Here is a 27285-nt window from a genome sequence, read left to right as displayed (position 1 = left end):
GTTCAAGCGATTATCCTGCCCCAGCCTCCCAAGTAGCTGGGATTACAGGCATGTACCACCACGCCTGGCTAATTTTGTACTTTTAGTAGAGATGTGGTTTCTCCATGTTGGTCAGGCTGGTTTCGAACTCCCAATCTTAGGTGATCCACCCACCTTGGCCTCCCAAAGTACTGGGATTACAGGCGTGAGCCACCACTAGCCCAGCCCTTTGTTTTTTTAATGAGGAGGTATGATTGTAAATTTATGGGTGAACGTGGCGGGGCCACGGTGCCCATATATGAGGTCAAATGTTATTCTGAATGTCTCTGTGAAGGCGGTCTTGCGATAATGTCGGTGTGCCTCAACCAATCAGTTGAACTGAGTAGAAGACTGACCTCTCCTGAGCCAAAAGGAATTCTGCAACAGACAGCCTTTCAGATTTGAATCACAGCATTGGCTCTTGTCTGGGTCTCTATCTAGCCTGCTGGTCCACCCTGAAGTTTTTGAATTTGCCAACCTCCATAATAATGTTAGCCAATTCTGGCTGGGCGCAGTGGCTCATGCCTGTAATCCCAGCACTTTGGGAGGCCAAGGTGGGTGGATCACCTGAGGTCAGGAGTTCAAGACAAGCCTGGCCAACGTGCTGAAACCCTGTCTCTACTAAAAAATATAAAAATCAGCCAGATGTGGTGGCACATGCCTGTAATCCCACCTACTCAAGAGGCTGAGGCAGGAGAATCACTTGAACCTGGGAGGTGGAGGTTGCAGTGAGTCGAGATCGCGCAACTGCACTCTAGCCTGGGCAACAGAGCAAGACTCCGTATCAAAACAAAACAAAACAAAAAAAATTTTACCTTTCCAGTGAAGAGAAGATAATATCAAACACAGAAATATGTAATGTATATTGATATGCTGAGTATGCTGAGAAATGCAAATGTGTTTTTATCTTTAGAAATTGGACTTTTAAAACTTTGAAATCACTGAGTTTTGTATTTAACTACAATACAAAACCTACAGCACAGAAGGAATATGAATAATCTCTTTTAAAATACTAATTCCTTTTCTTCTTTTTTTTTTTTTACTAATGGCTGGTTTTAATTTTTTAGAGGAAATACTATAATTTAAAAAAAAGAGTTCCAAAATATTTAACAGAATTTCCAGCAATGATTATTTCCAAAATGTAAAGATTTGAAACATAATTTATACAAAACTAAAAACCAGAAGGATTCATTCTTGCTTTTTCCTTTTTTTAAAAATCCAGACATTTGTCACAAGAAAGTTCGGCATGTGATAGCCGCTGTAGCCTCAGTCACCCTCAGAATCGCTGTCCCTCCTCATGAGGACAGAGTGCCGCACTGAGGACAGCAATACATCTTCAATCGGCTTCTTAGGGTTTTCCTCCAGGTCCATCATAATTGCTCCAGATTCAGACAGTTTCCATTCCAACTCATCTCTTGTCAGGTTCATGCCACCAAACACCAGAGGACCAATAAACTGAGCCTTGATATCTCCTTCCAGGTAAACAAATATCGTAGGCAGATTCCTATCAGGATAATTGGGTATGCAGGTTGTTGAAATGGCTTTGATAAATTTGACATCAGGAAACTTCCTGGCAAGTCCACTGAGGTTCTGATTTAGCAGGGCACAGAGGGGAATTCCTTGTTTGTAAAGGTGCAAGATGACCCACAAGCCCTCACCAGCTTTGGTAACTTCTTGAACATAATCCTTCCCTGAGATCTCCAAAACTTCTCAAAATTTATTCTTCAGTTTAGTTGCTTTCCACTCAGCCAGTCTCTGCCGTCTGCACATTTCAATAGCACATTCATCCTCCTCATTAAACTCGTCTTCATGATCCTCCAGCTCTTCCAAAGTCATATCTTCATATGTTTTCACTACTGACTGCTGGAGGATGCGCTGCTCCTCTTCTGCCTCCTCTTCCAATTCTTTCAGACTTTCCTTGGGGGGTAAGATACCCTTTTTGCGTTAAGATGTCATTCCACTCAGTGTCTGTGTTGGGGTCCTGCATCTTGTTTCCAGTTCAGTTGCTCAAGCCAGCTGTGCCGCCTTGTTTTTTTGTTTTTTTTGTTTTTTGTTTTTTGTTTTTTTGAGACAGAGTTTCGCTCCTGTTGCTCGGGCTGGAGTGCAATGCACAATCTCGGCTCACTGCAACCTCCACCTCCTGGGTTCAAGCTATTCTCCTGCCTCAGCCTCCCCAGTAGCTGGGATTACAGACATGCGCCACCACACCCGGCTAATTTTTTGTAGAGACGGGGTTTCACCATGTTGGTCAGGCTGGTCTCAAACTCCTGACCTCAGGTGATCTGCCCGCCTTTGCCTCCCAAAGTGCTGGGATTACAGGCGTGAGCCACCGCACCCTGCCAATACTAATTCCTTTTCATGACCTCAGATGAACAAAACTACTCAAAAGGCTGCTATGTATAGATGTTCTCTAGCAAGGGTTGGCCAACTATGGCCCAAAAGCCATGTCCAACCTGCTTCCTGCTTTCGTACAGTCCACAGCTAATTATGCTTTGTACATTTTTAATGGCTAGAAAAAAAATTTAACATTTTGTGACACACAAAATTATATGAAATTCATATTTCAGTGTCCATGAGTAAAACTTTATTGGAATACAGCCATACTTATTCATTTATCTACTGTCTATGGCTGCTTTTACACTATAACAGAGTAGTCATGACAAGGGACCATTCTCATCACTTGTCACTGCTGCTATCCATTACAAATCATAGTTACACTTTGTAACTTGGCAGCATTTTGAGTAGCATGCCTATTGCCATACCCCAAAATTTTATTTTTATTACCAGCATATACCCCTCATGTCAAAAAAAAAAAAAAAAAAGGTATGGTGACACACACTGTAGTCCCAGTTACTCAGAAGGTAAGGTGGCAGGATCAGTTAAGGCCAAGGAGTTCAAGGCTGCAGGGAGCTACAGTCACACCACTGCACTCCAGCATGGGTAACTCCAGGCCTTGTCTCTAAAAAGAAAAAAATGAGAGAGAGAGAGAGAGAATTGGACTTAAAATATCCCATCTCTAAGGTACCATGAAGCATGGATTATTTTATCAAATTCGATGGCAAAGCCTGGTGCTTACTATGCAAATGAAACTATTTATGTGCTAAAAGAATGCTATATGTTAATATTATTAGAATAAGCAGTCATCACAATATTCCCAAATTACAGAAAATCAGTCAGAAAAGGTAAAAAGAAATTAAAGAGTATGTCAACACAGAATTTCCTCACAAAAAAAGAAAGTGAGGCTGTAACTAAAGTAAGTTTCCAAGTGCCTCATTTGTTAGCCTAGTAAGAAAAGTCATTCATTATAGCATGTTAATTAAATGTTTGATTGAAGTGGCTGAAGAAATGTATGCAGAAAAAATAAACTTGGCCAGGGGCAGTGACTCACACCTGTAATACCAGCACTTTGGGAGGCCAAGGCAGGAGGATCACTTGAGACCAGGAGTTCAAGACCAGCCTGGACAGCATAGCAAGATCCTGTCTATTAAAAATAATTAATAATTTTTTTTGATTTAAAAAAAGTTAATTAAAAATTTTTTAATTTTTAAATTAAAAAAAGAAAAAGAAACTTACTTAAAACCATTAGCCTTTAGGTGAGAACAGCTGCTTAAAGTGTTAAGGACACAGGAAACAACATCGATAGTAAAACAAGGCAAGTTAGCCACGTGAGGTGGCCTATGCCTGTAGTCCTAGCTACTCAGGGAACTGAGTCAGCCTAGGAGTTCAAATCCAGCCTAGGCAACACAGGAGATCCCATCTCTAAAAAAAAAATTTTTTTTTGATTAGAAAAAGAAAAAGCAAGGCAAGTGATTTTGAATGGTTTTCCTTAGCTTGTACTGAATTGACAGGTGTTATTGATGTTGCTCATTTGTTCCTATATATTCAAGGAGTCAATGATTGAATGGACTGACGAATTAGCTCCAAAACAGCTGCATGAAACAGGTGAGAATATTTTTAAAGAAGGTGAAAAATACTAATTAAGTACACCTGAAGTAGAATCTCTTTGCTATATTGCAACTGATGATATAAAAAGAGAAAGGCTTAGTTTGACAGATTTACAATGCTTATGAAAATATAAGGTGTTTAAATCCTATGGTTATGACATCATTTGATTATTAAAAAACAGACAGTTTGTGGAAAACATTTGAACTTACCATGTACAGGTATTATTGAATCTGCAGTATCAATGATAAAATTCATTCATCCTCATGGACTTAACTGTTGTTAGTCCATGAATTTTTGGTCAAAATGGCAGAATATCCTACCTTGCCCTGCCACATAGCATTTGATGACTTAGCAGTGATAACATTTTATTGTGATGTTTTTTGAGAGCCAAGATTGAAATTTTTCTAAATGAAAAGAATTTCTCTTAACCACTGTTACCTTTACAAATCATGAGACCTATAAATTTAGAAAGAAGATTTTATGTTTTATAAAGGCTTACAGCCAGCCAGGTGTGATGGCTTATGCCTGTAATCGCAGCACTTTGGGAGGCCAAAGCGGGCGGATCACCTGAGGTCAGGAGTTTGAGACCAGCCTGGCCAACATGGTGAAATCCCTTCTCTACTAAAAATAAAATAAAAAAAAAAATTAGCCAGGCATGGTGGCGGGTGCCTGTAATCCCAGCTACTCAGGAGGCTGAGGCAGGAGAATCCCTTGAAACTGGGAAGAGGAGGTTGCAGTGAGCTGAGATTGTGCCATTGCACTGCAGCCCGGGCGACAAGAACAAAACTCCGTCTCAAAAAAAAAAAAAAAGGTTTACAGCCTGCAAGGTGTCCATCCCATAGGCTGAGAAGGATAGCCTCCAGAAAGACTAGAGACGGGCACTTCAAAGGAGGAGTGGTTGGGGTAGGAGCTTTATGCTGAACAGTTTGGTTAAACATACACATTCAACAGGTTACTGGAGAAACTGAATATTCATAAAGGTGATCCTGACACATAGGTATTGAACAAACATGCATGTAACATATTACCAGTGTTCACTTTGGAGTGGATATTTAATACTTAAATGTATTATAATTAGGTCCTATATGTCAAAAGCTCTTTTCAAGACACAAAGTCATGCAAGTGTGCAGCCTCTGAAAGCCTGCCAGAATCAGTCCATGGTTGGCGGTCTTCTTATCAGGAGAAAGTTACTGAAATCAGTCTCTTATCCAATCAAAGCTGGTGGAACGGGGATCAATTATTCAGTGTCTGATGGTGAGCTACAGTTGTTTTAATATTGCTTATCTCTAGGCCAGTGATGGTTTAGCTGTTAGAGAAAAAGAAAAACCCTGGGGCAGTTAGAACACAGTTTATTCTTTAAGTGTAGGGGTATATGACTTAACCCTTACCTGGCATGGCCTTGGGTCTTGTTTATCATTTGATACCTTTTTGCCACAAAAAGTCCATTCTGTCAGTCTTGATATCTCTTCTTTAACATCAATGGTGGTCAGTTGTTGTGTCTAAACTTCAAAAGGGAGGGAGTTTAATGAGGCATGTCTGCCCTCCTGTCCTGTTATGATCAGGAACTCCATTTTAAAGGTTTTTCTGGGGTCACCTTGGCCATGAGGGTACGTTCATGCAGTTGGCAGAGGGCTCAGGATTGTATTTATTTTACGTCACTGACTGAATGACTTTGAAATTCATTTTTGCTAGTTTGCTAATTTTGATCATTTGATGATGCATCCTAATAAAGTCAACATAAATTACAAAGCAAAACAGTACTGACATGCAAAACTTATTGTGATGAAGTCATTTTGACAACTAACATTATTTGAGTCACAAGTTAAAACAAAAAGCAAGCTCTCCATCCTCACACAAGTTCGCAGTGGTTATATTTTTCAAGCTCAAACTACAGTTTTAGTGGTGTTTTACGGATCTCTGCAAACACAAAGGAAATTTCCATATTTCAAAATCCATTTAACTGTGCAACTGAAGAGCTTCCACCTAACCATCAGTTAGAAATGATTCATCTGACATGCTAAAAGGCAGATATGAAGAGAATAATGTGTTTCTGTAATTGTTTTCCAAGAGCATAATATACTTAATTTAAATCATATGCCCTTGGATTGACATCATATTGGGCAGTGCCTATATGTATGAAAATATATTTTTCAAAGATAAAATCTGTAAAATTTCATTACAGATCATGATTGACAGATGAACATTTGCAATAGATTTTGATAGGGAATAAGAACTTTGAAACCTAATTAAGAAAAATGTTATTCTCCATCTCCCCACAAAAAGAATTTCATTCTTCTGATTAGCATACCTGATTTACAAAAATTTGTACTCGATATTATTATATTTTGAATTTCATCAGTGAAAATGTTGTGGAAATTAGTTTTCCCTGTTTTTCTACAAGTATCTACATAAAATCTTCAATTTTGCCCCTTAGCCCATAGAGCCTAAAATATTTACCCTCTGGCCATTTACAGAAAAAGTTTACTGATTCTTATTCTTCAGAAAGTAAAATCTAAGTAAGAAGTTAGTGGAAGAGAAGGAAGATTTTCAGCTTGGGCACAGGAGAAAGAACCAATGGGGTATGTAAAAAATAAGCAATCATTCCATACCAAATCATATTTTTAAACCATATTTTGGCCAGGCACAGTAGTTCACATCTGTAATCCCAACACTGGGAGGCTGAGGTGGGAGGATCGCTTGAAGCCAGGAGTTTGAAACCAGCCTGAGCAACAAAGCTACACCCTCACCTCTACAAAAAATAAAAATAATTAACCAGGCACATGCCTGTAGTCCCAGCTACTTGAGAGGCTGAGGTGGGAGGATCACTTGAGCCCAAGAATTTGAGGCTGCAGTGACCTGTGATCTCTCCACCGCACTCCAGCCTGGGCAACAGAGGGATACGCTGTCTCAAAACAACAACAAAAACCAAAAAAAAAAAAAAAGTTTTCTTGCGCTTGCCTTTCTGAGCCAATCACTAATACCAATTTCTTCCAGAAGATGTCTCCCTTTATTTTCCCTAAATAGGAAAAATTTCAAACGTACATAAACATTCAAATAATTGTGCAATGAACATTCATTTACCTACACTTTGATTCTATTTTTTGGGGCGATCGGGGAGACAGGGTCTGTCTCTATCACCTAGGCTGGAGTGCAGTGGCGTGATTAAGGCTCACTGCAACTTCTGCCTCCTGGGCTCAAGTGATCCTCCCAAATCAGGCTCCTAAGTAGCTAGGACTACAGGGAGCACACCATCACACCCAGCTAATTTTTTTTTTTTTTTTTTTTTTTTTTTGAGACGGAGTCTCGCTCTGTTGTCCAGGCTGGAGTGCAGCGGCGCAATCTCGGCTCCGCAAGCTCCGTCTCCCGGGTTCACGCCATTCTCCTGCCTCAGCCTCCAGAGTAGCCAGGACTACAGGCACCCGCCACCACGCCTGGCTAATTTTTTATATTTTTAGTAGAGATGGGGATGTCACTGTGTTAGCCTGGATGGTCTCGATCTCCTGACCGCGTGATCCGCCTGCCTCGGCCTCCCAAAGTGCTGGGATTACAGGCATGAACCACCGCGCCCGGCCCACACTCAGCTAATTTTTGTATCCCTCTATCCATCCATCAGTCTATTATGGGTTTTTGTTTGTTTGTTTGCTCGCTTTTTTTTTTTTGACACAGGGTCTGGCTCTGTCACCCAGGCTGGAGTGCAGTGGCACGATCTTGCAATCTTGGCTCACTGCAACCTCCTCTTCTGGGCTCAAGCCATCCTCCCACCTCAGCCTCCCAAGTAGCTGGGACTATAGGTATGCACCACCACACCCGGCTAATTTTTGTATTTTTTGTAGACATAAGGTTTCATCATGTTCCTCAGGCTGGTCTCCAGCTCCTGGACTCAAGCCATCCGCCCACCTCAGCCTCCCAAACTGCTGGGATTAGAAGTGTGAGGCACCACACTGGGCCCACGATGTTTTTTAGTGGACAAGTACATCTCTCCCTAAATACTTCAGCATGCATTTCATTAACTAGTGTTCAATATTTATTTAGTTTCCTTTCTGCTGAAGTAAAATTTATATACACTGAAATTTTCAAATCTTAAATTAGCATCCCCTGAGTTTGACAAACTGTATTATTAAACCAAAACTCATCAAGATATAGAAAACTGGCTGGGCCCAGTCGCTCACACCTGTAATCCCAGCACTTCGAGAGGCCAAGGCTGTTGGATCACGTGAGGCTAGGAGTTTGAGACCAGCCTGGCCAACATGGTGAAACTCAATCTCTACTAAAAATACAAAAATTAACTGGGCATGGTGGCGGGTGCCTGTTATCCCAGCAACTTGGGAGGCTGAGGCGGGAGAATCGCTTGAAACTGGGAGGCAGAGGTTGCAGTGGGTCAAGACTGCGCCATTGCACTCCAGCTTGGGCAACAAGAGCGAAACTCCTTCTCAAAAAAAAAAGGATATAGAAAATTGTTATTCACATGGAAAGTTCCCTCCTACCCCTTTCCAGTTAGTCCTTCCCCTACCATATAGAGGCAACCAGTGTTCTGATTTTTTCCCCCCACCATAGGTTATTTTGCATGATGTAGAACTTGATATATATGGAATCATATGGTATGTACTTTCAATGTAAGTCTTTCAATTAATATAATGTCTGAGACTCATCCATGTTGTGTAAATCAACAGTTCATTCTACTTTATTGTTAAGTAGTAGTACATTGATATGTATTATAGTTTGCCTATATATTCACCTATTGATGGGCACCTAAGCTGTTCCCTGTATTTGTCTATTATGAATACAGCTGCTATAAGCATTCCTATATAAAGTATGGGGATTTTTTTCCCGCAAAGTATTTTTTTAATTACAAAGTAATACAATTGGTGCTTACTTTATTTTTCAGGACTGAATTGTGGGACGTAAATTAATCCCAAGATACATAATAATTGTTTGAAACTTTTCATCATGGAAAAGTAATTTAAAAGTATATAATAATATAGAGACTATTTTGATGAACCCTGGTACCTAATATCCAGCTTCAACCATTACCCATTTCTGGCCACCATCTTTCTTTTCTTTTCTTTTTTTTTTTTTTTTTTGAGACAGAGTTTCACTCTTGTTGCCCAGGCTGGAGTGCAATGGTGCGATCTCGGCTCACTGCAACCTCTGCCCACTGGTTCAAGCAATTCTCCTGCTTTAGCCTCCCAAGTAGCTGGGATTACAGGCATGTGCCACCATGCCCAGCTAATTTTTGTATTTTTAGTAGAGACGAGGTTCCACCCTGTTGGCCAGGCTGGTCTCAAACTCCTGACCTCAAGTGATCCGCCCGCCTTGGCCTCCCAAAGTGCTAGGATTACAGGCATGAGCCACCATGCCTAGCCCTTTATTTATTTATTTTTAGAGACAAGGTCTCATTCTGTTGTCTAGGCTAGAGTGTATGATCATAGCTCCAGTGCAGCCTGCAGTTCTTGGGTTCAAGCAATCCTCCCACCTCAGCCTCCCAAATGCCTAGGACTACATGAGTATACCACCATGCCCAACGAATTTTTAAAATTTTTTGTAGAGATGGGTCTCACCATGTTGCCCAGGCTGGTCTTGAACTCCTGGCTTCAAGCAGTTCTCCCACCTCAGCCTCCCAAAGCACTGGGATTACAGGAATGAGCTACCCTACCCATGAATCATTTTTCATAAATGACTTACACACAGTATTAGTCAGGGTACTCCAGAGGGACAGTGTGGGGAAAAGCAAGAGAGATCAGATTGTTACTGTGTCTGTGTAGAAAGAAGTACACATAGGGGACTCCATTTTGTTCTGTACTAAGAAAAATTCTTCTGCCTTGAGATTCTGTTAATCTATGACCTTACCCCCAACCCCGTGCTCTCTGAAACATGTGCTGTGTCAACTCAGGGTTAAATGGATTTAGGGCTGTGCAAGATGTGCTTTTTTAAACAGATGCTTGAAGGCAGCATGCTCGTTAAGAGTCGTCACCACTCCCTAATATCAAGTACCCAGGGACATAAAAACTGCGGAAGGCCGCAGAGACCTCTGCCTAGGAAAGCCAGGTATTGTCCAAGGTTTCTCCCCATGTGATAGTCTGAAATATGGCCTCGTGGGAAGGGAAAGACCTGACCGTCCCCCAGCCCAACACCCGTAAAGGGTCTGTGCTGAGGAGGATTAGTATAAGAGGAAGGCATGCCTCTTGCAGTTGAGACAAGAGGAAGGCATCTGTCTCCTGCCCGTCCCTGGGCAATGGAATGTCTCGGTATAAAACCCATTGTACGTTCCATCTACTGAGACAGGGAAAAACCGCCTTAGGGCTGGAGGTGGGACATGCGGGCAGCAATACTGCTTTGTAAAGCATTGAGATGTTTATGTGTATGCGTATCAAAAAGCACAGCACTTGATTCTTTACCTTGTCTATGATGCAAAGACCTTTGTTCACGTTGTTTGTCTGCTGACCCTCCCCCCACTATTGTCTTGTGACCCTGACACATCCCCCTCTCAGAGAAACACCCATGAATGATCAATAAATACTAAGGGAACTCAGAAGCTGGCGGGATCCTCCATATGCTGAATGCTGGTTCCCTGGGTCCCCTTATTTCTTTCTCTATACTTTGTCTCTGTGTCTTTTTCTTTTCCAAGTCTCTCGTTCCACCTAACGAGAAACACCCACAGGTGTGGAGGGGCAACCCACCCCTTCAGGACAGAACCAATAGGAGATATATAGATAGATAGATAGATAGATAGAGAGAGAGATTTTATTAGGGGGAATTGGCTTACACAATCACAAAGGTGAAGTAGTCTCACTAACAGGGTGTCCACAAACTGGAGAACCAGAAAAGCTGGTGGCTTCATTCCAGTCCAAAAGCCTTAGAACTAGGAAAGACAAAAGTGTAGTCCCCAATCTGTGGCTGAAGGCCTGAGAATCCCCGAGAGGCTGCTGGTGCAAGTTCCAGAGTCCAAAACCCAAAGAACCTGGAGTATGATGTGCAAGGGCAGAAGAAAGATGGCATCCCACTCGAGAAGGGAGCAAGAGAAATAAAGCAGTATGAGCTGAGTATCCCCCTTCTTCTGCCTGCTTTGTCCTAGTTGGGCCAGCTGATTGGGTGGTGCCTGCCCACCTTCAGGGTGAGTCCTTCCCTCTCAGTCCACTGACTCACAAGTCAATCTCCTCTGGAAACACCCTCACAGACACACCTAGAAACAATGATTCAGCATCTAGGCATCTGTCAATCCAATCAATTTGATATCTAATATTAATTATCACACCCACTAACTCTGCCTTCAGATTATTTTAAAGCAAATCTCAAATATGTTATTTCTTTTTTTTTTTTTTTTGAGACGGAATTTCTCTTGTTGCCCAGGCTGGAGTACAATGGCGTGATCACAGCTCACTGCAACTTCCACCTCCTGGGTTCAAGCAATTCTCCTGCCCCAGCCTCCCAAGTAGCTGGGATTACAGATATGCACCATCACACCTGGCTGATTTTGTATTTTTTTAGTAGAGACGGGGATTCACCATGTTGGTCAGGCTGGTCTCAAACTCCTGACCTGAAGTGATCCAGCCACCTCAGCCTCCCAAAGTGCTGACATTACAAGCGTGAGCCATCATGCCCGACTCAGACATGTTCTTTCATCTGTAAATATATTTAGTATGTACTTTGAAAAAATAACTAAAAAATAACCACAGTACAATCATAAAACCTAAAAAATTAACAGTAAATCTTAATAACAAAAATCCAATAAGTACTCTAATTACCCCAGGTCTGTCCAGCTTATTTAAGCAGGGCTTAAATGAAATCCATACATTGTAACTGGTTAACAAAGTCACTAAAATTTTTTTTTTTTTTTTCTGAGACAGGATCTTGCTCTGTCACCCAGGCTGGAGTGCAGTGGTACAATCACGTCTCACTGCAGCCTCAAACTCCTGAGATCAAGCGATCCTCCCACCTCAGCCTCCCAAGTAGCTGAGACTACGGGCATGCACCACCATGCCCAGCTAATTTTTTTTTTAGATTTTGTAGAAACAGAGTCTCTCTAGGTTAACCAGTCTGGTCTCAAATTCCTGGCCTCAAGCTATCCTCTGGCTTTGTCCTCCCAAAGTGCTGGGATTACAGGCATGAACTGCCACACCCTGCCCAAATTTCTTGTAATCTAAAGGCAGAGCCAGCTTCAAGTTGTGTGACCAGTGCAGTTGCATACGGCACTATGCTAAGAAGGGTCCCATACTTGGAGTTTAATTTTCTGCTGTTGCTGTCTTGAAAGTCTATCTTTAATTTTGTGTTTTATCAGTGAAGTAGTACAAGAGAATAATAGAGCATGTGCCTAGGGCTTGGTGTCTCAGCTAACGTGCAGTCCCGCTTTCTGCTGCTTCCCCAGCTGCCTCCACAGGCTGAGTCTGCAGTTCCCTGACAATGGCCTATCTTTCCCCTCCCCTCCAATACTACTGCTGCCCTCCTCCTTCCCCCAAGCTGGCAGCACCATCATACATTCTGCAAGTGACTTGATGCCCACCCCAGATCCAAGTACAAAACACATCCAAGGGGGGTTACCTGTCCTCTGTGGGTTTGGCCAGGAGGACAGTGGAATGAAATGGTTTGTTAGACTTTCCTGCCCCCAGCCAGGGCACTGCATGTTGGTCCAGTGGCTGGCTGGAGGTGGAACTCAACAGCTGGTGGGCCATGTGGGTGCATCAAATCACCTATGGCCCCTGGATACCAGTGAGTGCTGCACTGGCTGAGTAAATGTCCTCACCTGACAAAACATGATGTTAAATAACAAATGAAAAAATACTATGAAAAGTGGAGAGACAGATTGCAGAATAAAGGAAAGTGCCTTATATTTTGGTATCTTTAATAGCACCTTTTTCTGTGTGTTTTTTTTTTTTTTTTTTGAGACAGAGTCTCGCTCTGTCACCGAGGCTGGAGAGTGCAGTGGCACGATCTCAGCTCACTGCAACCTCCGTCTCCTGGGTTCAAGCAATTCTTCTGCCTCAGCCTCCTGAGTAGCTGGGACTACAGGCGCCCACTACCACACCCAGCTAATTTTTGTATTTTTAGTAGAGATGGGGTTTCACCATATTGGTCAGGCTGTCTCGAACTCCTGACCTCATAACCTGCCTGCCTCAGCCTCCCAAAGTGCTGGGATTACAGGCATGAGCCACCGCGCCTGGCCTTCTACGTCTTTGAAAAAGGGACCTCACACTTTCATTTTACACTGAGCCCTGCAAATTATTTATGTAGCTAGTCCTGTCTATAGGTGGGGTTTTTTGTTGTTTTTTTGAGACAGAGTTTCACTCTGTCCCCAAGGCTGGAGTGCAGTGGTGCAATCTCGGCTCACTGAAACCTCCCCCTCCCAGGTTCAAGCGATTCTCCTCAGCCTCCCAAGTAGCTGGGACTACAGGCACCTGCCACCACACCTGGCTAATTTTGTATTTTTAGTAGAGATGGGGTTTCACCATGTTGGCCAGGCTTGTCTTGAACTCCTGACCTCAGGTGATCCACCCACCTCTGAAGGGGTGGGTTGCCCCTCCACACCTGTGGGTGTTTCTCGTAAGGTGGAACGAGAGACTTGGAAAAGAAAAAGACACAAAGTATAGAGAAAAAAATAAGGGGACCTGGGGAACCAGCGTTCAGCATATGGAGGATCCGCGCCGCCTCTGAGTTCCCTTAGTATTTATTGATCATTCGTGGGTGTTTCTCTGAGAGGGGGATGTGTCATGGTCACAAGACAATAGTGGGGAGAGGGTCAGCAGACAAACACGTGAACAAAGGTCTTTGCATCATAGACAAGGTAAAGAATCAAGTGCTGTGCTTTTAGATATGCATACACATAAACATCTCAATGCTTTACAGAACAGTATTGCTGCCTGCATGTCCCACCTCCAGCCCTAAGGCGTTTTCTTCCTATCTCAGTAGATGGAACGTACAATCGGGTTTTATACCGAGACATTCCATTGCCCAGGGACGGGCAGGAGACAAATGCCTTCCTCTTGTCTCAACTGCAAGAGGCATGCCTTCCTCTTATACTAATCCTCCTCAGCACAGACCCTTTACGGGTGTCGGGCTGGGGGATGTCAGGTCTTTCCCTTCCCACGAGGCCATATTTCAGACTATCACATGGGGAGAAACCTTGGACAATACCTGGCTTTCCTAGGCAGAGGTCCCTGCGGCCTTCCGCAGTTTTTGTGTCCCTGGGTACTTGAGATTAGGGAGTGGTGATGACTCTTAAGGAGCATGCTGCCTTCAAGCATTTGTTTAACAAAGCACATCTTGCACAGCCCTAAATCCATTTAACCCTGAGTTTGACACAGCACATGTTTCAGAGAGCACGGGGTTGGGGGTAAGGTCATAGATTAACAGAATCTCAAGGCAGAAGAATTTTTCTTAGTACAGAACAAAATGGAGTCTCCTATGTCTACTTCTTTCTACACAGACACAGTAACAATCTGATTTCTCTTGCTTTTCCCCACATTTCCCCCTTTTATTTTCAACAAAACCGCCATCATCATCATGGCCCGTTCTCGATGGTCGCTGTCTCTTCGGAGCTGTTGGGTACACCTGCAGGCTAACGACAGACAAAACAGGCACACAAGGATTAATATGAGATTTATAATCATAGTACTTCCGATGGTCTTAACCCAAGTGACAGGGTTAAGATTTGCGAGGCCATCAGCAACTCCTGCAATTGCCTCAGTTCCTGGCACCAAATTTAAATGGGCTTTTGATGCTTCGAAAATTTGTTCTTTTAATTTGGAAATGTCTAAAGTGAGATTATCTTCTCTTCCCTGTAGATGGCGTCTAACCATGTCCCAGTGATGCTCAGACTCATTATAAATTTGGGGTGTAATACAAAAATCTGACGTATTCCAGTCACACTGTAACTGGAAACGATGTTCTAAGCTCATGAGTCTGTCTCCCATCCAAATGACAGTTTGTCTAAGATCATTAATTTGATTTGCCAATTTTTGATCAATACTAGATTGTGAATTCCACAATCTTGTAGAATTCTTTTGCCAATCATTAACAAAGTTTACCGACTGAACAGAAGAGTGCAATGCAACTCCTGCCACAGCAGCCATAGCTGTGACTGCAATTAATCCCATAATCACTGCAATTAAAGTAAAAATGAATCTTTTGGATCTATTTAAAATGCCTTTTAATACTTCAGTCAAAATATGGATGGATGGCGAGGCCTCCCACGGTCAGTCCATGGACACAGGGCTCCACACGCCCTCTCTTGCTCTCACCAGCAGAATATGGTGCTGCCAATTAAAAGTTGAATCAATGCAAGTAAACAATCTACAATTTTCACAGGTTATAGTTTGGGAGTCTGGTTTAATAACTATATTTCCTACAACTAGCATATAAGGGGGCTTTACGCAACTTTGTAAAGGAACCGTTAGACTGGAATTTAGGTCGATAGTATAAAATGGCTTACGATCTCATTTCTAAAGTTTGATTTCCAGACCAAATTCTAATGTGGTGTGAGGCCACAGTAAGCCTCCATAATTCTGGATGTTCAGGACCAGAAACAGGACTTATTATTTCTGGTCTTGGGGTAGAGATTCCTTTTTCTCCCCATTCCCAAGGGTAGAAAGACTGTAATTTTTTATGCTTATGTTTGTCTAGACTTTCTGTTAAGTCGCTATCAACAGCTGGACTCACTTGTGCACTTGGAGACGACTGAGTTTGTCCTGAGCAATTGTGTTAGAATTGACCTCGAGGTGCCCAATCTATAATAGTTCCGAATTCATTGTTTTGTAATATCACCGCACTATTGGCCACACATTCTTCCCAAACTAAAACTTCTGTATTTGTTGATTCTTTGGAAATTTCCTTGGGGCAAGGTTTCCCTTTAGGTCTAAATTTTAATCATCTTTGATAAGAAAAGTCTTGTAAATAATTTACCCGTGGCCTGAGTGACATCCCGCTTACCATGTGATAAGTGAATCTACTGTTAGGACTGACAGTAGGTACTTCTACCAACCAATTTTGGACTGCAGGCATTAAACATCCTGGTGCTCTCCCTAGGCAAATAGGAGGATAACGATACCCAATGGAAATATTTATCATCATCCCTTCTTCCTCAGGTTTGGCAGGGCAGCGATCATCTGTGGGGCCAGGTACCCATACACTATCATTAACATATACTTCTATAGGATTATCCATCCATGTGACTGGTGTTACCATCTCTGTGGAGGCCCTTTTCTTTGCATCTCCGATGGGTTCATTGTAGAACTTCAAATGTCTAGGGGGTATCCAAACAGGAAGCTGATTTTCTCCTGGTGAAACACAAGCAAAACCTCTCCCCCACGTTATCACCTTCCCTATTTCCCATGTCTTATTTTTATTATCTTTCCACCAAATTAGTTTTCCTTCATGTGGGCTGTTCTTTTTACCAGTAAGATGTTGTTCTGCAGAAGTAGTAGTCTGATTTCTATAAATGTTTAAAAAATTTAAAGTATAGAGTGCTAGATTAAGTTGCATCTGAGGAGTGGTACACTCCTTACTGTCTCCCCCTTCTTTTTGTTTAACTAATTGAGTTTTGAGTGTTCTATTAGTTCTTTCAACTATGGCCTGTTCTTGGGAATTATAAGGAATTCCTGTTGTATGTGAAATTTTCCACTGACTTAAGAATTTTTGGAAAGCTTTACTACAATATCCTGGTCCATTGTCAGTTTTGATTTTTTCTGGAACTCCCATTACAGCAAAACAAGATAATAAATGTTTTTTAACATGGGAAGTACTTTCTCCTGTTTGGCAAGTTGCCCATATGAAATGTGAATAAGTATCAACTGTTACATGAACATATGATAATCTTCCAAATGAAGGTACATGTGTGACATCCATTTGCCGTAATGCATTAGGACACAGACCTCTGGGATTAACTCCTGCCTCTTGAGTGGGCAGGTGTAAGACTTGACACTGGGTGCAATGTTGTACAATATCTTTTGCCTGTTTCCATGTGACATCAAATTTGTTTTTTAATCCTGCTGCATTTACATGAGTCAAAGCAAGAAGTTCTTGTGCTTTTATGAATGCAGATGATACCAGTAAGTCAGCTTGTTCATTTGCTTTAGTCAAAGGCCCTGGTAAATTAGTGTGTGCTCAAATATGAGTAATATAAAATGGGAAATTTCTTTTTCTTACAGTTTGTTGTAATAAATTGAATAGCTGGTTTAACTGATCGTCCATGCTATATTTAATTAGAGCTGTCTCAACATCCCTTGTAGCCTGTACTACATATGCAGAATCTGATATAATATTGATAGGTTGGTCAAAATCTTGTAACACTGTAATGACTGCAACCAACTCTGCTCTTTGAGCTGATTGATACGGAGTTTTGATTACTCGTTCTTTTGGCCCTGTGTAAGCCGCTTTTCCATTGCTGGAACCATCAGTAAATACTGTTAGAGCATTTTCTAAAGGTTCACGTCTGGTAATTTTAGGCAGAATCCAAGTAGTCAATTTTAAGAACTGGAAGATTTTTGTTTTTGGGTAATGATTATCAATAATTCCCACAAAATTAGCAAGACCAATCTGCCATGCACCAGAATTGATAAAGGCTTGTCTAACTTGTTGCTTGTTGAAAGGAACAGTGATTTTATCTGGGTCATTTCCACACAATGTTATTATTCGTAATCTTCCCTGACCAATTAATGTAGCCATTTGATCCAAGTACAATGTAAAAGTCTTAATTGTACTGTGAGGAAGGAAGGACCACTCCACAAGATCTGTGTTTTGAACAATGATGCCTGTTAGAGAATATGCAGTAGCAAAAATCAAAATTTGGAGTGGGGCCAAGTGATCCTATTTACTTGTGCTGACCGAATTTTTTTCTTCAATTAATTTAATTTCTTTAGTTGCCTCTGGAGGTAACGTTCTTTCACTATTCAATTCCGAGTCCCCTCTTAAGAAACAGAACAAATTTGACATGGCATAAGTAGGAATGCCTAGAGTTGGCCAAATCCAATTAATATCTCCAAATCCAATTAGTATCTCCTAGCAACTTTTGAAACTCATTTAATGTTTTTAATGTGTCTTTTCTTATTTCTATTTTTTGTGGTTTAATTTTCCTTTCCTCTACCTGCATTCCCAAGTAATGGAAAGGAGGAGAGGTTTGAATCTTATCAGATGCTATTGTCAGTCCCGCGTTGGCAACCTCTGTCTGCAGAAATGTGTAACGGTCAATTAATTTGTCTCTCGTTTCTGCAGCACACAAAATATCAACCTAATGAACGATATAACAGTCTGAAAACTTGTCTCTAACTGGTTGCAGAGCTTCAGCTATGAAAGTCTGACAAATAGTTGAATTATTAAGCATTCCCTGAGGCAATACTTTCCACTGAAACCTGGTGGCTGGTTCTTTATTATTTAGGCTGGTATAGTAAAAGCAAATTTTTCAAAATCATGTTTTGCCAGAGGAATGGTAAAAAAGCAATCCTTCAGATCAATTATAATTAAAGGGGACCATGGCTGGAGAGGGCAACTGGGGTGGGAGAGCCCCCATGGGTTGAATTATGGCATTAATGGCTCTTAAGTCAGTTAGCATACGCCATCTGCCGGATTTTTTCTGAATTACAAACAGGAGAATTCCAAGGCGAAAATGAAGGCTCAATATGTCCTTTTTCTAATTGTTTCTTTGCTAATAAGTGTAAAGCCTCCAGTTTTTGTTTTGGAAGCGGCTACTGATTTACCATACAGTTTTTTTTTTCCCCAAGTTAATGGAATGGGTGTTGGAGGCTCTACAGTGACCGCTTCTAAAAAGGATGCCCTATTCCTTTTCTTTTTTGATTTTTTTCAGCCTCAATTGGGACTTTAATGCCATCTTCATTCTTTCCTAGTCCCTTTTTAGGGAGCTATCCCATTTTAGTCATGATTTTTTGATTCCTGGGGCTGTATAGGGAAGCTGGGATAGTAATCTCTGCATGCCATTCTTGTAACAAGTCTCGGCCCCATAAATTGATTGGAATAGAAGTGATCATAGGCTGAACCGTACTTTCTTGATTATGAGATCCTAGACAATGTAAAATCATGGCACTTTGATACACTTCTGAGGCGGTGCCTATGCCGATGATAGAAACATCAGCCTGGGTATCCACTAATCCTTCAAACTCTTTCCCTGAATAGTGACTGTACACACAGGTCTATCCTCTGAGACCTGATTAGCCCAATAAGTGGCTTTTCCTGCAGGGTTGGTACTTCCAAACGCTCCTGTTCTTTCCGTTTTGTTTTCCCCAATTTTAACATAAAGCAAAAGCAGTAATTGAGCAATTCTATCACCTGGATTGGCACTCCGGGGAACAGTGGAGCTGATCACTAACTGAATTCCCCCTTTATAATCTGAATAAATTACCCCAGTATGAATTTGGACTCCCTTCAAATTTAGACTTGATCTCCCTAAAATAAGGCCTACCCTCCCTTCTGGCAGCGGGCCATATACCCCTCTAGGAATCTTTTGTGGGGGCTCTCCAGGGAGTAAAGAGACCATTTGGGTGGAACATAAATCTACTGTGGCGCTGCCTGCTGTGGCGCGGGACAGCTGTTGGATTGTTGTAAGTGGCTGACTCCCTGAAGTGGTGGTATTTTCTGTAGGGGTTGTTGTCCTTGAAAACCCTGAGGAACAAACAGTTGAACTGGGAATGCCCCAGTTTGTTGGGGGGCCTGAGGCTGGCCCCTCTTCCTGTTTCCCGACAATGGTTGCCCATCTTTATCAAATTTAGAATGACATTGATTGGCCCAATGTTTTCCTTTTCCACATTTTGGACACAGGCCAGATGGCTTTTTATTTTTTGCTGTAATAGCTTGATTTATTATATTCTGTTTATTTAAGACTGGGCAACTCCTTTTCAGATGACCAATTTGACCACAATTATAACATTTTTTCCCAAATGTTCTAACTTGTCCTCCTAGAGTAAGCCCCCTCATTGCTTGAGCCATTAGCATTGCCTTATGCATAGCTCCTCCAATCCCATCACAAGCCTTCACATATTCTGTAATTACATCAACTCCTGCTGGAACTTTTCCTTTTAATGGCTTTACGGCCGACTGACATTCTGGATTTGCATTTTCATAGGCCATTAATTCTACAATAACTTTTCGGGCATTGTCATCTGTAATAGACTTTTGAGCAGCATCTTGTAATCTTGCCACAAAGTCAGGATATGGCTCTTTAGAGCCTTGTCTAATTGAATTAATAGGGAAAGCTGTTTCTGGGTCCTGAATTTTTCCCCAGGCCCTGAGGCAAATAGCCCTTACTTGTTCAATAGCCTCATTCTGCATCACTGATTGTTGGTTAATGGTGCTCCAATTTGGACCTGTTCCTAACAATTGGTCTGCGTCTATATTAACAGTGGGCTTAGTAGCCTGATTTTTTCGTACCTGTTCTTGTACTCCATCAATCCACCAGGTTTTAAACTGTAGATACTGAGAGGATGAAAGGGAAGATTTGGCCAAAATTTCCCAGTCATAAGGAGTAAGTCTATTTCCATGAGCAATGGAATCTAATAATGTTCTTATATAAGGGGAGTTGGATCCATATTGTTTAACTCCTTCCTTTATATCTTTTAACATTTTCATGGTGAAAGGTTCACATCTAGTCTCAGCTCGGGCAGGCACTCCTACTTGAGTCTCTTCCCCGGCCTGTACCAGTTGTAAAATTACCAGGAACCGCCATGCCTCAAGATCTCCCTGTTTTCTGGCTTCATCAATGACTGCATGCAGTGTACCACCTTGTCCACTATGTGATGCTGTAGGATTAAGTCTCACAGTGGGCGGCTGAGGATATGGCGCCCTGCCCTGTAGTGCTGGGGGCATTCCTGGATATCCGTACTGACTTTCTGGGGGTGGCCGATACTGAAGTTCAGCCGGCGGCCAGTATTGATAAGCTACTGGCGGTTGGGTCTTATTTTCTTTAACCTGCGTTTGAGGTTGTAATGTTACGGGCACCTGACCTGCTGGAAGAGGACTTGGCCCTTGTGGTTTAGACTCTGATGGCCCCACTAATTCTGGACCTTTTCCTTCTAATTTTAAGGTTTCAGGATATATCACCTCCTGTAATTGATTATAGTCAACATTTTGCATTGACTGATCCATTACCGGCTCTGCTACATATTCGCAGTGTAAACTTTCCATTTCTTTCTGGGATTTTCTCCCTGTCTTTTCATTACAATCTATTACACAGCTTCCAGGGGCATCAGAAACTGAAACGCTATCTTCTTCTGTTTGAAATGGTTCTAAAGCTGCTTTAATAATGGCCCAATCATTCCATACTGTAAGTGGAATGATATTACCCTTTCTACCTGCTTGTTTTAGTTCCTTGCCAATTCTTTTCCAATCCTTTAGATCTAAAGTTCCTTGTTCTGGAAACCATGGGCAAAATTGTTCTATTATTTGAAATAGCTTGATTAGATTTTTTGTAGATACTCTAACTCCTCCTCTTTTTAAAAGAGTTTTAATAAAGCTGAGATAAGAGGCATATTTACTTTTAGTTTTACTTTTAGTTTGCCCCATTATCACCCTAGCTTCTTCCGAGCGCACAAGCTTACCGTAAGGCTGACTGTAGACGTACTCGGGATCTCTTGTCGACTTGTCCTCAATGACCACGCTCGAGCGTACTTTCACCCTAGAGAAAAGCCTCCACGTTGGGCACCAGATGAAGGGGTGGGTTGCCCCTCCACACCTGTGGGTGTTTCTCGTAAGGTGGAACGAGAGACTTGGAAAAGAAAAAGACACAAAGTATAGAGAAAAAAATAAGGGGACCCGGGGAACCAGCGTTCAGCATATGGAGGATCCGCGCCGCCTCTGAGTTCCCTTAGTATTTATTGATCATTCATGGGTGTTTCTCTGAGAGGCGGATGTGTCATGGTCACAAGACAATAGTGGGGAGAAGGTCAGCAGACAAACACATGAACAAAGGTCTTTGCATCATAGACAAGGTAAAGAATCAAGTGCTGTGCTTTTTGATATGCATACACATAAACATCTCAATGCTTTACAAAGCAGTATTGCTGCCTGCATGTCCCACCTCCAGCCCTAAGGCGGTTTTTTCCTATCTCAGTAGATGGAACGTACAATCGGGTTTTATACCGAGACATTCCATTGCCCAGGGATGGGCAGGAGACAGATGCCTTCCTCTTGTCTCAACTGCAAGAGGCATGCCTTCCTCTTATACTAATCCTCCTCAGCACAGACCCTTTACGGGTGTCGGGCTGGGGGACGGTCAGGTCTTTCCCTTCCCAGGAGGCCATATTTCAGACTATCACATGGGGAGAAACCTTGGACAATACCTGGCTTTCCTAGGCAGAGGTCCCTGCGGCCTTCCGCAGTTTTTGTGTCCCTGGGTACTTGAGATTAGGGAGTGGTGATGACTCTTAAGGAGCATGCTGCCTTCAAGCATTTGTTTAACAAAGCACATCTTGCACAGCCCTAAATCCATTTAACCCTGAGTTTGACACAGCACATGTTTCAGAGAGCACGGGGTTGGGGGTAAGGTCATAGATTAACAGAATCTCAAGGCAGAAGAATTTTTCTTAGTACAGAACAAAATGAAGTCTCCTATGTCTACTTCTTTCTACACAGACACAGTAACAATCTGATCTCTCTTGCTTTTCCCCACAACCTCGGCCTCTCAGAGTGCTGGGATTACAGGCATGAGCCACCGCGCCCAGCCTCCCTTTTAAAGCACTTTCTGAAGTCAAGCCTGATTCAGGATTGCAAGCCTGCAGAGAACTATGGTGGTAAAGCCTAAAAAGATAGAATCCTTCCCACACCTGAGAAGGCAGTATTTTTAGGAGGAAACACCAGAATCACACTTAAGTCACTGCAAAGGCGTTCATGTTTATACATTTCTGAAACTGTCTTACTTGAACATTATGTGGCTTTTAGCACTGTCAAAATGCTTCCATAAACTTCTATGAGGTTACTGTTACGGATCTCTATCTTCTTTGACCTCATCTGCTCAGCCTCCTTCAATTGATTATTTTCCTCCATTCACCTATCCTTTAAATATTAGTATTTCCTGATTTTTTCTTTTTTCTTTTCTTTTCTTTTTTTTTTTTGAGATGGAGTCTCACTCTGTCACCCACTCTGGAGTGCAGTTGTGTGACCTCACCTCACTGCAACCTCCAACTCCCTGGTTTAAGTCATTCTCCTGCCACAGTCTCCTGAGTAGCTGGGATTATAGGCACCTGCCACTACACCCAGCTATCCTGATTCTTTTTGTGATGACTCACTCTAGGCACCATTTCTAGGGGTGGTAGACACAGAAACATACTATCCAGATCCCCCTTCAAGCAAGGGCTTGCTGCCTCACAGTGGGCAGCATGGGCAGCAGCATCCTCCAGCTATCAGTAGGGCCTGGCTCAGCTGCTGAGTACCTCCTCACTTGAGGTCATGACCTCTCTGGGGCAGCCCCCATGTGGTGACTGAGTAAGGTAGAAGTATAAAGAGGCTTCACATTTAGCCCAACACAGAACACTCCAACAAACAATAATTGTTCCACAGCTCCTGGCAGGGTTGACTGAAGTTTATTGATTGATTGATTGCAGTGGTGGGATCATAGCTCACTTCAGCCTCAAACTTCTGTGCTCAAGCAATCCTCCCACCTCGGCCTCCCAAAGTGCTGGCATTACAGGCATAAGCCACCACACACGGCCTGACTGAGGTTTAGTTGGGCCTATAACGTATGCAACTTCTTCCTCTGCCTAACACTGCTTTCTCCCCCTTCCCTTCACAAGACTTGATCTGTAACAAATATCTTGAACCCCAAAGTCAGTCTCAGTAACTGTTTCCAGAGAAGCCAGCTTGTGACAGTAGGTGACGTTATCCCACATATTCTGTCACCATAAGTTCATTACTACTAAAATATATCGTTGGCTGGGCATGGTGGCTCACGCTTGTGATCCCAGCACTTTGGAAGGCTGAGGTGGGCTGCTCGCTTGAGTCCAGTTCGAGACCTGCCGAGGCAACATGGTGAAACCCCATCTCCACTAAAAATACAAAAAATTAGCTGGCCATGGTGGCAAACACCTATACTCCCAGCTATTCATGGGGCTGAGGTGGGATGATCACTTGAGCCCTGGAGGTAGAGACTGCAGTGAACCCTGATCATCCACTGCACTTCAGCCTGGGAGACAAGGTGAGACCCTATCTCAAAAAACATTAAAACATAAAATAAATCATATTACAAACACTCTTCTGAACATGTTTAACTTCCCACTACACAGTTGTACCTTAATATCCCTATCAGCGTCTTGAACCCAGCCTTTTCAAAATTAACCCTTTCGGGCTGAGCGCAGCGGTTTATGCCTATAATCCCAGCACTTTGGGAGGCTGAGGCAGGTGGATCACCTGAGGTCAGGAGATTGAGACCAGCCTGACCAATATGGAGAAATCCCATCTCTACTAAAAATACAAAATTAGCTGGGTGTGGTGGCACATGCCTGTAATCCCAGCTACTCGGGAGGCTGAGGCAGCAGAATCACTTGAACCCAGGAGGCGGAAGTTGTGGTGAGCCAAGATCATGCCATTGTACTCCAGCCTGGGCAACAAGTCTCAAAAAAAAAAAAAAATTAACCCTTTCCCTGACAAACCTACTCCCTTCCTCTTATCTGTCAACTCTTGACAAATGATACCACCATTCACCAAGTCCTCATTGTCAATTTTTCCTTACCTCCTATATTACCTATTTCTATATTAACAAATTACTCCCCCAAACAGTTTAAAACAACACACATTTATGATCTAACAGTTTCTATGGGTTAGGAATTCAAGAGTGGTTTAGATGAGTGGAAATTGGAAGAGCAAGGAACACGTTCTGCCTTAGATCCTTGATCCAGAGAGCACAAAGATACCTTGATTTCAGCCTAGTGATACTGATTTTGAACTTACTGCCTCCAGAACTGTGAGAAAATATGTATCTGTGTTGTTACCAAGTCCATAGTAATTTCTTACAGCAACTACAGGAAACTAATATAGCAGGGAAATATGTACAAATGGGTGATGAAACTGTGAAGGGAAGCAACACACTGTTCTCAGAGGGACAGAGGCTGAAAAGGCCACCAAGTTTGGTTCAGTATTGCTCCATAAATGAATAAAAAGAGAATAGAGTGTAGCTGAACCTTTTGCCTATGATAAAAGCAAAAGCATGGATAAAGTCAGCAATAATTTATGGATGGTGTCAGAAGCTCTACTTTATGACACTGTATAATATAAATTCATTTAGAGGTCTCTCTCTGCAAAATTTCTCCCTATTCTAAGAGCATTTTGAGCACAATTTGTTTGTTATGGGAGTGTGTTACAAGGAACCCTGACAAGAAGGCCCTCCAGTAAAGAGTGAAATACAGCGAAAATCCCTAAGGTCCAGTTTCCTGCGTTTCTTCCACAGAACCAGTCAGGCCAAACGTAATTTTAAAGAACAATAAAACAAAATCTTTCTAAAATATTGGGAAGGGACTATAAATTCTGAGGTTCTGTGGAACAAAAAGGACTGCATTCCTTCAGGTGGATCTTGATTCCACCAGCTACCTAAACTCAGCTGTGCCTTGGATCTTGTAGAAGCCAGGACTATTTCTGAAAGATGTTTTGTTTTGCTTTTTTGTTGTTGTTGTTTGTTTGTTTTCAAACGGAGTCTCGCTCTGTCGCCCAGGCTGGAGTGCAGTGGTGCGATCTTGGCTCACTGCAACCTCCACTTCCCGGGTTCAAGCAATTTTCCTGCCTCAGCCTCCCGAATAGGTGGGACTACAGGCGCGCACCACCACACCCGGCTAATTTTTTTTTTTTTGTAGAGGCGGGGTTTCATCGTGTTACCCAGGCTGGTCCCAAACTCCTGACCTCGTGATCCGCCCGCCTCGGCATTCCACAGTGCCGGGATTACAGACGTGAGCCGCTGCACCCGGCCTCCTCTTTTTTTTTTTTTTTTTTTTTTTTGATATGGAGTTTTGCTCTTCTTGCCCAGGCTGGAGTGCAGTGGCGCGATCTTGGCTAAATGCAACCTCTGCCTCCCAGGTTCAAGCGATTCTCCTCCCTCAGCCTCCTGAGGAGCTGGGATTACAGGGGTGCGCCACCACGCCCAGCTAATTTTTGTATTTTTAGTAGAGAAGGGGTTTCACCATTTTGACCAGGCTGGGCTGGAACTCCTAACCTCAGGTGATCCGCCCACCTCGGCCTCCCAAAGTGCCGTGATTACAGGCATGAGCCGCCATGACTGGCCACCTAACATCATTCTTAAGACTGGTTCCAGGCCGGGCGCGGTGGCTCACGCCTGTAATCCTAGCACTTTGGGAGACCGAGTGGATCACCTGAGGTCAAGAGTTTGGGACCAGCCTGGACAACGTGGTGAAGCCCCATCTCTACTAAAAATACAAAAATTAGCCGAGCGTGGTGGCAGGCGCCTGTAATCCCAGCTACTCAGGAGGCTGAGGCAGGAGAATCAATCGTTTGAACCCAGAGGGCGGAGGTTGCAGTGAGCTGAGACCGCGCCACTTCACTCCAGCCTGAGTGAAAGAGCGAAACTCCGTCTTAAGAAAAAAAAAAAAAAAAAAGACTGGCTCCAACAGTTTTCATGACATTAGTCAGCCAACTTGTTAGACATTCCAAATATCTTCAACCAGCTACCTTACAAAACCTTTTTAGGGTGAGTTGCATACATAGAAAGCAGAACTCAGTCATTACATTTGTTTCCTAGTCATATACTGCAGCCTCCCACAGAATTCAAGAATTGCCTCTGGCCACTCCTTGTCATACGATGAAATATGTAGCATCATAGAAGGGCTCAACAGATTGAGCCCTTGGCCTCCCAGCGGGGCTCCACCGACCCCCTCAACTTCACTAGGCAGCAACTCCGAATTGTAGTTCTTAGGCGGGTACTTAATAGGAATTTTGGAAACTGAATGAGCTCGTGTTTAAAAAGCCTTTGGCATAATTCCCGGCACAGAGAAAGCGCTCAAAGAATGTTAATTATAATTAATGCAAAGCGCCAACGCGCACTGTTCGATTCGCACAGCCTGAGAAACGGTTCGGTTGTCATTACTTTCTTATAAATGGTGAAACTATTAATTTGTTTGGTTGAGGAAATGGGCCAACAGGGAAGGCAAAATGTGACTTGTTTTACCTGCGGGGCATTCGTCTTTGGGTCTCTTTATGAGAAGAGAGGACACCTTTCTCTTCAGTTCACATTCCCTGCAGCCGGAAGATTGCTCTAGAATACTTGGCAGTAAGAGAGGCAGAATGGGCCGGGCGCAGTGGCTCACGCCTGTAATCCCAACACTTTGGGAGGCCGAGGAGGGCGGATCACCTGAGGTCAGGAGTTCGAGACCAGCCTGACCAAGATGGAGAAAC

The 27285-nt window shown here is 42.8% G+C and overlaps 1 protein-coding gene and 1 pseudogene across 2 annotated transcripts; both read right to left on the bottom strand.

Moving 5' to 3' along the window:
• Positions 1-1162: 1162 nt before the first annotated feature.
• LOC101148399 (phosducin-like protein 3) lies at positions 1163-2005 on the bottom strand (annotated as a pseudogene).
• Positions 1163-27175, bottom strand: LOC115934041 (endogenous retrovirus group K member 5 Gag polyprotein). Of its 2 annotated transcripts, none has more exons than XM_055381861.2 (2): positions 27059-27175; positions 1163-21571 (listed from the first exon to the last, which is right to left on the bottom strand). In XM_055381861.2, the coding sequence occupies exons 1-2, from the start codon at positions 27067-27069 to the stop codon at positions 19456-19458; spliced, it is 2127 nt and encodes a 708-aa protein (XP_055237836.2). In that variant the 5' UTR covers positions 27070-27175; the 3' UTR covers positions 1163-19455. The 2 variants fall into 2 exon arrangements, with proteins under 2 accessions (XP_055237836.2, XP_055237835.2); XM_055381860.2 differs by having other exon boundaries at positions 1163-21661; positions 27059-27132.
• Between the last annotated feature and the right edge of the window lie 110 nt (positions 27176-27285).

Source organism: Gorilla gorilla, chromosome 2 (genome assembly GCF_029281585.2).
Source record: "Gorilla gorilla gorilla isolate KB3781 chromosome 2, NHGRI_mGorGor1-v2.1_pri, whole genome shotgun sequence".
Lineage (NCBI taxonomy): Eukaryota > Metazoa > Chordata > Mammalia > Primates > Hominidae > Gorilla > Gorilla gorilla.
Note: the sequence above shows the minus strand (reverse complement) of the source record. Positions and strands in the feature narration are given on the sequence as shown.